This window comes from Bufo bufo, chromosome 9, assembly GCF_905171765.1.
Source record: "Bufo bufo chromosome 9, aBufBuf1.1, whole genome shotgun sequence".
NCBI classification, from domain to species: Eukaryota; Metazoa; Chordata; class Amphibia; order Anura; family Bufonidae; genus Bufo; species Bufo bufo.
This window is the reverse complement of record NC_053397.1, coordinates 71602063-71614778: the sequence shown is the minus strand read 5'-3', so window position 1 is coordinate 71614778 and position 12716 is coordinate 71602063. Positions and strand designations below refer to the sequence as shown.

At 44.7% G+C, this 12716-nt stretch overlaps 1 protein-coding gene across 4 annotated transcripts in view; it reads right to left on the bottom strand.

The window, feature by feature from the left end:
* The window catches only part of AGL (amylo-alpha-1, 6-glucosidase, 4-alpha-glucanotransferase), a 141947-nt gene that overhangs the window by 69730 nt on the left and 59501 nt on the right, over positions 1 to 12716 (bottom strand). For all 4 annotated transcript variants that reach the window (XM_040407326.1, XM_040407323.1, XM_040407327.1 and 1 more), the window contains exons 6-11: positions 8972 to 9153; positions 6222 to 6336; positions 6004 to 6127; positions 5779 to 5881; positions 4729 to 4826; positions 2443 to 2582 (exon numbers count right to left, since the gene is read on the bottom strand). In XM_040407326.1, the coding sequence (XP_040263260.1) occupies positions 2443 to 2582; positions 4729 to 4826; positions 5779 to 5881; positions 6004 to 6127; positions 6222 to 6336; positions 8972 to 9153 (762 nt within the window). The remainder of the gene's footprint in view (positions 1 to 2442; positions 2583 to 4728; positions 4827 to 5778; positions 5882 to 6003; positions 6128 to 6221; positions 6337 to 8971; positions 9154 to 12716) is intronic.

Sequence of the window (12716 nt, the reverse complement as noted above, 5' to 3'; positions counted from 1 at the left end):
CTCCCAGTCCTACTGCCAGTTTCTGGAAGACACCTTCTTCAAGCAGTGGTACAGGAAGAAGTCTGCATCCTTCAAGAAAAACATGATTTTCATGCAGGACAATGCTCCATCACACGCGTCCAAGTACTCCACAGCGTGGCTGGCAAGAAAGGGTATAAAAGAAGAAAATCTAATGACATGGCCTCCTTGTTCACCTGATCTGAACCCCATTGAGAACCTGTGGTCCATCATCAAATGTGAGATTTACAAGGAGGGAAAACAGTACACCTCTCTGAACAGTGTCTGGGAGGCTGTGGTTGCTGCTGCATGCAATGTTGATGGTGAACAGATCAAAACACTGACAGAATCCATGGATGGCAGGCTTTTGAGTGTCCTTGCAAAGAAAGGTGGCTATATTGGTCACTGATTTGTTTTTGTTTTGTTTTTGAATGTCAGAAATGTATATTTGTGAATGTTGAGATGTTATATTGGTTTCACTGGTAAAAATAAATAATTGAAATGGGTATATATTTGTTTTTTGTTAAGTTGCCTAATAATTATGCACAGTAATAGTCACCTGCACACACAGATATCCCCCTAAAATAGCTAAAACTAAAAACAAACTAAAAACTACTTCCAAAAATATTCAGCTTTGATATTAATGAGTTTTTTGGGTTCATTGAGAACATGGTTGTTGTTCAATAATAAAATTAATCCTCAAAAATACAACTTGCCTAATAATTCTGCACTCCCTGTATATATCATTGTCAATGGTAATGATACATATATAGTATAGCAATTTCTTAGTAGAAACAGATTAAATCATTTCCCGTCTTCTTTCTTCCTTGCATTATTAGCAGCAGGTGGACACAGTGAATACAGCAGTAAATATTTAAAGGCCCTCTCTCAGCAGGTTTGTACCTATGACACTGGCAGACCTGTTACATGTGCACTTGGCAGCTGAAGGCATCTGTGTTGGTCCCATGTTCATATGTGCCCGCATTGCTGAGAAAAATGTATGTTTTATTATATGCAAATGTCCCTCTAGGAGCAATGGGGAGTTACCGTTACACCTAGAGGCTCTGCGCTCTCTGCAACTGCTGAGTCCTCTGCACTGATTGACAGGACCAGGCAGGCATGATGACATTTTCACTGCCTGGCCCTGTCAATCAAAGGGAAGGGGTGTGGCAGTTGCAGAAGTGTAACAGCAACACCCCCATTGCTCCGAGAGGCTTATTTGTATATAGTAAAACATCATTTTTCTCAGCAATGCGGGCACATATGAACATGGGACCAACACAGATGTCTTCAGCTGCCAAGCGCACATGTAACAGGTCAGCCAGTTTTATAGGTATAAATCTAATGACACGACAAGTACTATATCTGAACTAAGAGAGCATATGTAACATCATTGTTGCGCTGACAAAATAAAAAATTAGCTTTTTTTGTTTTTGCTAGTGGTACATTTAGGTACTTACCATTTATATTATAATGAGCTGAGACTATACCTGTTAGTATTTGTTAGGTTAGTTACATATTCTAAATCTGGCCATCAATGTTAGATTGCATGCTCCTCATGCATACTTGGCCAAGCATGCAAGTGCATGGGAGGTGGCAGCAAGTGCTGTCACCCAAACAAGCTATTTAAAATGCTTGGCCAGCTAACACACACAATTTGCAGAGCTGAATATTCATGTTAATGGGAAAACTACAGATGTCTGTAAATTCAGGATCTCCAGCTACTGTAATACGACAGGTAACAGTGTGGCCAATCGGCAAAAAGTATAAGGGTGCGTTAACATGTACCCCATTATGCAAAAATCACTGCAAAACCACAGAGTGTAACGAAAACAATGCTCAGCTCGCCACTCCACAGTCTGAAGGAATGGTGCTGTGCTTGGATAGCTGGGGAGGCAGTCCAATGGCAAACAGAGGCTGTGACATCCAGCACCAGAATCGACTGCAAAGCAGGGAAAGCACACGGAAAAAAGAATCTGTGCTGAATCTCCCATTGAAATGAACGGGAAGCATAAAAAAACACCTCAATGTTTTTTTTGCATTGTACTGAAGTGAACAAAAAAGAGACACATAAAAAAAAATGCACTGAAAAAAAATTATGTGCGATACCGCACTTATTTTTTCAGCATGTTTTTAAATGTGAACATCACCAAACAGCAGATATTTAAGCACCCTGTAACCATGTATATGCTATTAATAATGCTATAATATAATCATCTTATCTATATAACAGTGACACGAAGCAGAGTAATAAAGCAATATACTTATTCATCAGCATCATCTCCTGTAAAATGCTAAAAAAACACAATTTCCGTAATAAAAAGTTTTCATAAGCATGATTATACAAATATATCAAATATGTATAGGTGCTCCCTAGCTATCCATAGAATATCCTTATAAAAACAGACCACTTCAGAGAGTCTTATACTGTAAAGTGAACTCTACCCGGTCCAGCAAAATTCTTCAAGGGATCATCCCCCATGACCCAGCCGTTGTGTGCCAGGAAGTAGCATCCTTTCTCTGGCTGGTGCATAAGTGGCTCCTCCTCTTCTAAGGACATATTTCCAAATGGGAAAGTGAAATAACTGGAAAAAATAGTTTCAGAGTAAGGCCTGGGCTACACCATAACTTCAGTAGAGAGACTGACAAAAGTATTGGAGTCTGTTACCTCCCTGGAGTCCTACTAACTGCAGTACTACCGTTAACTCCTGATCCTTAATTTCCCTGTTCTTCCTCGGCACTGAAAATACAATGAGAGGACTCGTAAACAACGTGCACACAATGGAGAGGACTTCTAGGTGTGCGCTCATGAGTCCTCTCAATGTATCCCAGGAAGGGGGCCTAGTAATGCAGATTTAAATAAGTGATCAGGTCTGACTGCAGCAGTGCTATTCAGGTAGTACTGTACTTCATAGGGCTCCAGGGAGGTGACGGGCTCTCTTTACACATCACAAACTAAAAGATCCCCTCACTTCAATATGGTGCTAACTGATGTAAATGTATGTTTGGCTAATGGAAGCCCCTTATATGTAAAAACATCTTGGAGGAATTTTATCAAATCAGATATGTCGTTTTTTTTGGCCCAAAACTGTCCAAAGTCAGGTTGATTGCAGGGTTCTGTAACATTTGGTGAGACTCAATACTTTTCAAAGTGTCTATGTTTAAAGGGAGCTTTAGTCTCTCTGCGCATGCGCCGGGCGCGCGCGCACGATGGAAAAGCCCGGCGCATGCGCAGAGAGAGGAAAGCGGCCGGCTGAGTGCGGGAGCCGGAGACGGGATCGCGCAGTGACAAGGAGCGCACCGCGCATGCGCGAGACTTGCACGATCCCAGCCTCACAGCAGGATGTCAATCCCAGTGAAGGGAGGACGGGTGAGGGGCGGGCTTAGCTTGACTTGAAGCAAGGAGGCCGCTGCCCCCTTGACTTCAAGCTGACTCGGAGGATAGAGAAAACACAGATTAAAACAGCGTTTTTATAAAGTATACAACAACTAGTGGAGGAATGAAAAACATGATTAGGAACACACTGGGGGCTACTGTAAGGTAATGATGTCGGATTAAAATGTGTTTTGGAGGTGACAGGTTCCCTTTAAGAGACAAAAACGTATAAACCACATTGCACTCATACCAAATATATTATTAAGTGGCGCCAGTTCAGACGCACAAAGCAAAGACAAACTTAAAAATGACACAAAAAACAACCACAAATGATAAATGTCTCCCCTGGTACATAAGTCCATGCAAAAGTTGCATTTGAAATCAGTTGTGCTCCAGTAAAACCCTGCTTCTACTATACATTATTAGGTGGGCACTGAGATAAGGGCACCTCAATAAAAGCCCTTATGCTTTCTGTTCACAGTATCTATTCAGTGACAAACACATGCCCGGTTACAAGAGGAGTATATGCCCGGCAGTGCCATCCTGTCTGGTAATCACTTAGAATTTGCTTTGACTTCAGTTGCTGTTGACACTGGATTCTTCCTGTCCTCAAACAGCTCAAAGCACAAAAAAAAACTGCTAAATTCTGTGGGTTCCACTTAACACCTCTAGCAATGACTGGCAGCAACACATTTGTGCTGTGAGTGACGGCAGCACAGGTTTGGATCTGTGACGCTCATGAATTGGCAGAAATAAAATAATTGACCTAAACAATTAATGGAATGACTGTTTTCAACACAATCAATTGACATGTAACTGAAAAACTAGCAACGTCCATCGTACCGTGGGAAAATCTTTTGGGGAGATTTATTAAGACTGGTGTTTCCTTCGCCAGTCTAGATCACCAGTGCTCTGGCATAAGATTGGCCTGATTTATTAAGACAATGGCCTGATGAAAATGTAACGTACACGTCGAAACACGTCGCCTTTTTATTGGTTTCTAAATCAATCATCAGTCGTCTGATCAGCAGCGCCGATCTCCTGTCTAATTTATTAAGAGGCACAGGCTCCCCAATACATTAGGTGCAACTCTGGCCCTTTAAATCTATGCCAGCCAGAAGCAGGGGTAGACTTGAGATATAGTTCATGATATTTCTAGTGTAAATTGTAGTAAACTTTAGAAAAGTGTTGAAAAACAAAAAAAAGTTGCAAATTATAGCGCAAATATTGCTTTCCCCATAATTTGAAACTTTTTTTTAGGACACAAAGGTGGCATAAGAACCTTGATCTCCCCCTTTATATCTGTAACCAGAATAACTAACTGATTCCAAACAATCAAGTATAAATGTGGATACCTGGTGACAATGGGATCTTTCCTTGTGACAGCTCCAAGCTTTGGACCCTGATTTGCCAACCGTTCATACGTCATGGTCCCCAAAATGCAATTCACTGCCTAAATGCAAGAATAAATAAACAAAATGTAAAATGTGTCACTCTTCAGGAGTAATAGTATGGGTAAAAACTGCATTAAACAGCAGGCGCGGTGAGGAAGCTGGCAGCCTGCGAGCGCCTTTCCCTCACCGCGCCTGCGCCGAATACTGAACGGCGTGAGATTTCACCAGAGCACAGGGCTGGCAGACAGATGCGAGCGCTGCCTGGCCCTGTCAATCAGGACTTGGAGGGAGGCAACAAAGGTGGGAGAACGGAGCCTCTAGGAGCAGGAACAACGCCCCCCCCCCCCCCCCCCCCCCCCCCCCCCTAGAGGCTAATTAGCATATTATAAAAGTTCGATTTCCGGCATAACGGGGGCAAAGATAAAAGTAGGAATAGGCTAGTTAGTTTTAGCTGACATTAGCACATCGCTAATGTCAGCTAGCTTAATAGGGTTAAATCTGGTGACAGAAACCCTTTAAATCAGGTCAGTATGATTACAACATAAACCTGACAGACACTAGTGAATTGAGTCATGGCAAACTCAAACCAAATGGACCACCTACTGGCCTGGCTTTAAATGAACAACAATTCTGTAATGGACAGATGGACCACAGCCTGTGTACGACCTCCACCTGTTGTGGTGAGACCTCCACAATGGACCTCCACAAGACTGGAGCACAAAGATGCAAGGAGGCAAATTCCAACCCCACAAAATGTTTATACATAAGGACACACTGAGTAATTCTGCCATTCTGGTGAACTTTGGAAAGTGCCCATTGAGAGGAAGCAGAGTGGCAAAAACTACAGGCACATTATAATGCTGTCCCTAGGACTGTAGCATTTTAGTCTCTAGATTTCAGTGCTGCAGTTATGTAAACTGGAAATTCAGTGTATTCATACTGTACAATATAAGAACCGATGAGCCCCTTTACCCCGCGTACACTATGTAACTCAATGGTTTCTTAAGACACCTGTTCATGGTGGAAGTTCATCTGCCTGTGTTTCTCCGCATTCAGTTCTTCAAGCCTCTTGCGGAACCAAGCGCAACATTCCTCTATAGCTGCCGGCCCATTACTGCAATCACAAATGAGGTGCACACGTTGGTCTACAATTACTGACATTAAACGGTATTTGATAATATCAAGATGGAGAACTATAATATGGCACCTACTAAGAAATCTACATAATAGACCTACCTGTTTGGTATGAACGTGCTCAGAGCTGTGTCCATATCCACAGTGCTTCCAAAGCGTCTATATTGCGGGTCCTGGATAATTACTAGCTGTTTTTTATCAGATTTTGCTACCTGCTTCTGTGCACCTGCAATACAAACAATTTATTGTACTGAAGTGTGTCATTATAGCTCATAAAGTATATATATATAAAAAACTCTAAAGTAAAATGTGTGCCGTACCTGGAGATGTGAGCAGGGCTCTGAACTGTTCAACAGCCTTAGCCACATTGACCTGGTAAAACTCCCAGAGTTTGAGTTTAGGGAATATTTCCTCCCATAGGATGCCACGGATATTCTGCAAAAATCAACAGGACAGACTAAGCATATCAGACAGTCACAAGGTTGTGGTCAGAGTACAGTAGACCATACAAATTAGATTTGAGCGGACTGCCTCAGCATCTAATGTGTATGGAGGTGTCTCCAGGTTTCCTTAACAGCAGATGTCGGAGGACAAAAGTATCAGGCTGCCGAATTTCAACATTTGTTCTTGCCCGGTAGAGGTTTATTCTCTTTTCCTCATTCATAACACATGCGCACTTGGACAAGCTGAATGTGTATGGGGTGGGGGGTCCGAAGGAAGAGCATTTGGCTGACCACTATCTAAGGCTACTTTCACACTCCGTTTGTGAGATCCGTTCAGGGCTCTCACAAGCGGTCCAAAACGGATCAGTTTAGCCCTAATGCATTCTGAATGGATAAGGATCCGTTAAGAATGCATCAGTTTGCATCAGTTCTGCCTCCATTCCGCTCTGGAGGCGGACACCAAAACGCTGTTTTGTGTCCGCCTGACGATGCGGAGGCAAACGCTTTCACTGACACAATAGAAAACGGATCTGCCCCCCATTCACTTTCAATGGTGTTCAAGACGGATCCGTTTTGGCTATGTTAAAGATAATACAAACGGATCTGTTCTGAACGGATGCATGAGGTTGTATTATCGGTGCGGGATCCGTCTGTGCAGATCCATAATGGATCCGCACCAAACGCGAGTGTGAAAGTAGCCTAAACTGTATAGCCACCTTTACCAAGGTCAACACAGTCCAGTCATCCGCACATTTTTTCATGTTGCTTTAAATAATGCAAATAATTATTCCCACGGCAGTTTTTAAAGGCGGTGCAATTTCCTTATCTCACTTTCATTCTAGAAGCCACACCTAATATATCAGTATTTCATTCTTGGATAAGCCACCGCGCATTATCACCAAGTACAACATTCTATTTATTTAGCAGGGCATGTCCATTATATCACATCGAAAATCAGAATCACCAAGTTCTACACTGGGTCCACCTTTCCAAAAAACGTGAAATTTATGCCGACAACTGAACGAATGGAACATTTGTATGCTTATTTGTTGGCAAATTTTTGTTTCAAATTCAACTGTTTTAGAGTTGTTAATATTTATAACACAGAAAGATTTTGGTTCAGAACTAGTGATCTGGCCAGACCCTTAATAACCTCAATCTCTACATTAGGTTTGGCAATTTTACATTTACATCCTTTACCTGGGTTTTCAACCAGCTGACCGCATAAGCATCCAATGTATTTTCGAAAGAGGGTATGCAAATCAGCTCTTAGCAAGCTCCGTCTCTAAGGCTGAGTTCACACGGGCGTTGCGGGAAAAGGTGCGGGTGCGTTGCGGGAACATGCGCCATTTTTCCCGCGCGAGTGCAAAACATTGTAATGCGTTTTGCACGCGAGTGAGAAAAATCGGCATGTTTGGTACCCAAACCCGAACTTCTTCACAGAAGATCGGGTTTGGTATCGGTGTTCTGTAGATTGTAATATTTTCCCTTATAACATGGTTATAAGGGAAAATAATAGCATTCTGAATACAGAATGCATAGTAAAATAGTGATGGAGGGGTTAAAAATAAATAAATAATAATTTAACTCGCCATAATTCACTTGCTCGTGTAGCCGGCATCTCTTCTGTCTTCATCTTAGCTGTGTGCAGGAAAAGGACCTGTGGTGACGTCACTCCGGTCATCACATGGTCCGTCACATGATCTTTTACCATGGTGATGGACCATGTGATGACCGGAGTGACGTCACCACAGGTCCTTTTCCTGCACACAGCTAAGATGAAGACAGAAGAGATGCCGGGCTGCGCGAGCAAGTGGATTAAGGGGAGTTAAAATTATTTATTTATTTTTTTAACCCCTCCAGCGCTATTGTACTATGCATTCTGTATTCAGAATGCTATTATTTTCCCTTATAACCATGTTATAAGGGAAAATAATAATGATCGGGTCTCCATCCCGATCGTCTCCTAGCAACCGTGCGTGAAAATCGCACCGCATCCGCACTTGCTTGCGGATGCTTGCGATTTTCACGCAGCCCCATTCACTTCTATGGGGCCTGCGTTGCGTGGAAAACGCACAGTATAGAGCATGCTGCGATTTTCAAGCAACGCATAAGTGATGCGTGAAAATCACAGCTCATGTGCACAGCCCCATAGAAATGAATAGGTCCAGATTCAGTGCGGGTGCAATGCGTTCACCTCCCGCATTGCACTCGCGTGGAATACTCGCCCGTGTGAACTCAGCCTAATGCCAACACATGGAAGGTAGCTATCTTATAAGTCAATGTTCAACCTTTTAAACAGGCCTTGAGACATAACTTAGATAATAACAAAGTCAGCATCTCATCTGCAGACAGCTGTTCCAGGGTGATTGCTTCTCATTAGTGCAGAGCAGACATTATTGGCTTAACTGGGCCAATCAGCCCGAAACAGCTGTCTGTTGATGAGGTACTGGCTTTGTTATTATGCAAGACATGTCTCAAGGCCTTTTGAAAAGGCTGAACATTGACTTACGGGGAAGCTACCTATGTGCCCATATTTACCAATATGCTGTGCACAATACAACATAAATCTTTAACGACAGGACATTTTTATGAGAGCTAACGACATTTCACTCTCTCCAACTTACATTTAGCTGCTGGTCAGTTTGGATTAGTGCTGGAAGTCCTCGGGCAGCGTACTTTCCATCTGCCACACTGCAGGTCAGGTGCCATAGCGCTCGGTCTAGAAGCCACGCTGGCTTAAGATGTGGTGAGTTTACAAGGTTGAAGCCACACTCTGGGTGTTCTTGAATCCATTTGCTGTTAGAAGCTGTTGAAAAAATGAGTAAAATTAGTTCAGTTACATCGTGTAATAAAAATATGGAAAGTGTCAAAATATCCACAGTAAGGCAACTGCCTAAAGGTCAGAAAAGAAACAAAAAAATAATAATAATAGAAAAATAATTTAAAAAAACATGTTAATATGAATAAATTTCTAAATTCCTAAATGTCTTTATTAATCTATAATGGATTGTTTGATCTAGAGGCGATCAGTAGAGAATTTAAAATGGCCGCTGTCAGATTCCATCACATGGAATCCGTCCTAATGACAGCAGGACAGCGCGAGTTAGAATGCAGAGCAGGCGCTGTATGGAAGCTCCTTCTCTGCTTTATCAGCTCTGTCAAACACTACAGGCCTCATTAATATACACCACTTTTCTGTCGTGAAAAAACAAGATTTTTGTGAACTCACCTGTAAAATCTCTTTCTCGCTTAGTTCATTGGGGACACAGGACCGTGGGTATAGACGCTTGCTGCCACTAGGAGGCGACACTAGGCTGAAAAAATACGGTAGCTCCTCCCCGGCAGGCTATGCCCCCTCCAGCCTGGAGAGAGCATGTCAGTTTGTGCCCAAGCAGTAGGAGCAGTAGAAACATGTGCGAAGGAAAAGTAAACGCAACAAACGCCAGCGGGAGTGAACCCGAGCTGAATACCCGACCGGCAACCAACTACCACCACTAACAATAATAAAATACTGGGTGGGTGCTGTGTCCGCCAATGAACTAAGCGAGAAAGAGATTTTACAGGCGAGTTCGCAAAAATCTTGTTTTCTCGCTCGTATCATTGGGGGACACAGGACCGTGGGACGTCCCAATTCAGTCCATAGGGAGGGAAAAATATATAAAAATCACACGCCCATGGAAAAAACGCCCTCGAGAATGCTTAATACACTGCCGCCTGCGAGACCCTGCGGCCCGGAGCAGCAACTGCCGATGCCTAGGAAAGCACCTGGTAAAACTTGGTGAACGTGTGCCAGGAAGACCAAGACGCTGCCTTATACAACTGTGAAGCTGATGCATGGTGGAGATGAACCCAAGAAGCGACGACCGCTGGTTGGGTGTACCGTAACTCCGCTGGGCGGTGCCTTGCCCCGGGAGCGGAATGCCTCAGCAACTGTCAAACAGATCCACCTGGAAACGACCCCTTGGAGGCCGTCGAGCCTTTACAAGGACCTCCAGGAATAACTAGGTATAAGTCCGTACGGCGGAAAGAGCTAGTCATGGACAAGCAAACCTCCGAATCCCATGGCTGATGGAGAGCTCGCTCTCTAGAATGCAAGGGAGAAGGAAAAAAGAAGGGAAAACAATGTCTGTGTAGACGTGTAAGGTGGCGACTACCTTCAGCAAAAAAGAAGGTATTGGGCGGAGCACTGCCTTATGTGGGTGAATGACAAGAAAAAAATACACATACAAGAAAGGCGCTACCAACTCCGAAATTCGTCGGGTGGAAGAGACCGCCACCAGGAATGCCACCTTCTCAGAATGAAAAGCGGAGAAGAAGACATTGCAGAGAGAGGTCATGTTCCTCACTGAAACGCCACCAAACGACCCACAGCCCACCAGCCGAGTCCGGAACATGGCTGGAAAGAGAAGGCCACAGAACCAATACCCCGTGCAAATGCAGATGAGGGGAAAGTAGTAACGTAGGAGCCACCAAGGCTTGCGGGGTGGCCGCGAACCCTGAGCTAGAGAAGGAAAAAGACGGGAGAAAAAAAAAAGAGGCTAGGGCTAAAGCCCCTTCTCCAGCTGAGACTGGCGCTATACAGAAGTAGCCACAGGATCTAGTGGCAGTGCCATACTCCACCTGAGGAGGAAGCCATGCAAGGGGAGCCACACGTCTATTGCTAGCACCAAACTCCCGCTGAGGAGGGGGCCACACAGCATTGCTAGAAGAATCCGCCACCTGACGAAGGAGCTGTGCAGGAGGAACCATAGTATGTAGTGGCAACGCAAAGACCCCTCATACAGTAGTAGTCACAGCATGCCCCGCCAGCGCAAAACTGAGGGGGAGGCCTGAGGACATCCAGTAGAAGCCATGGTACCATACTGCCCCAGTTAAGTAGAGCTTACCTTAAACACTCCACCTGGGAAGGGCGCCGAACAGGAGCAACCGCCAAAACTAGCGCCAGGGTAGAACCCCTACCTGAGGGGGATGCCCCACTGCAGCGACTACGAACTCTAGCACTAGCGTAAAAGCTGCACCTGTGGAGAAGAACAAGCTGTAGTAGCTAAACCAGAATGCCAGCATAACCACTTTCCAAGATAAGGAGGAGTGGTGGATAGAGAATACAGAGTCAGTAAACACTCGACTCGCTGGAACATAATCACAATATTATGTGCAATGGCGTACGCACTACATATTGTTGAGGACAAATACCATGACCGACTGGAACGGTGGAGGCCCATGGAGATGGGGGGGTCTCCAGGACACAAAATGGTTGCTGGGTAACCCCCCGAGAGGACAGAGGTTGTCATATTCATGCCCCAAACCAGCACCGAAAAGAAAAGAAGGATACAACGTGGAATTAGCCACAGTATCCACTGGCGGCACCCATATACCACTAGATGAAGAGTACAGGGCACCAGCGGGTACCAACTCCTGCCATGCTCCACTTGTGAAAGAAGCTAAGGCATCTAGAGCTGTGGGGTAGTTGAATTGCAGCATCCCAAGATGCTTAGTTATCCCCCCGTTAGCGGATCACTAGTGGAAGGGGGTAATGCAACAGGAAGCATGGTGATGGCAATGCGACTGATGAAATAGCATCCAGTGGTAGTGCAATACTCCGCTTAAGGAAGGGGGTAGTGCGACAGTCAGAACCGTATCCAACGGTAGTGTAATTACTCCACCTATGGAGGGGGGTAATGCCTACGGCAAGCACTGCACTCAGTGGTAGTGCAATTACTCCACCTATGAAGGGGGGGTAACGCACTGTATCCCGAGGTAGTGCAAGTACACATCCTATGGAAGGGGGTAATGCATATGGCAGGAACTGAAACCAATGGTAGAGAAATTACGCCGCTTATGGAAGGGGGTAATGCATATGGTGAGTCCTGTACCCGGTGGGAGTGCAATTACTCCACCTATGTAAGGGGGTAATGCATACGGTAAACACTGTAACCAATGATAATGCCATAACGCCATCTATGGAAGAGGCAAATGAATACGGCAAGTACTGTACACAGTGAAAATACAATTCTGCCACCTACGGAAGGGGGAACGCCTACGGCTGGCACTGAAACCAGTGCTAGTGCAGTTAGTCCACCTATAGAAGGAGGTAATGCCTAAGGTAAGTAGTAGTAGTAGTGCAAATACTCCGCCTAAGGAAGGGGGTAATGCATACGACAAGTACTGCTATCTACCGTGGACACAATCTTGGAAGACTGTACCGGATTCCTGTCAGAGTCCGAATCACTGATCCCCCCTCGGACCGAACTTCTCCAGGGAGGGTGCGTCTGAGCGTGACCCTAGGAAGGAAGGGTGGGGTGCAGAGGTGACCGAGTAGGAAATATGTCCTGCTCTGGCCCGCTTGAGCGCAGTTCTACCTCTCAGAAT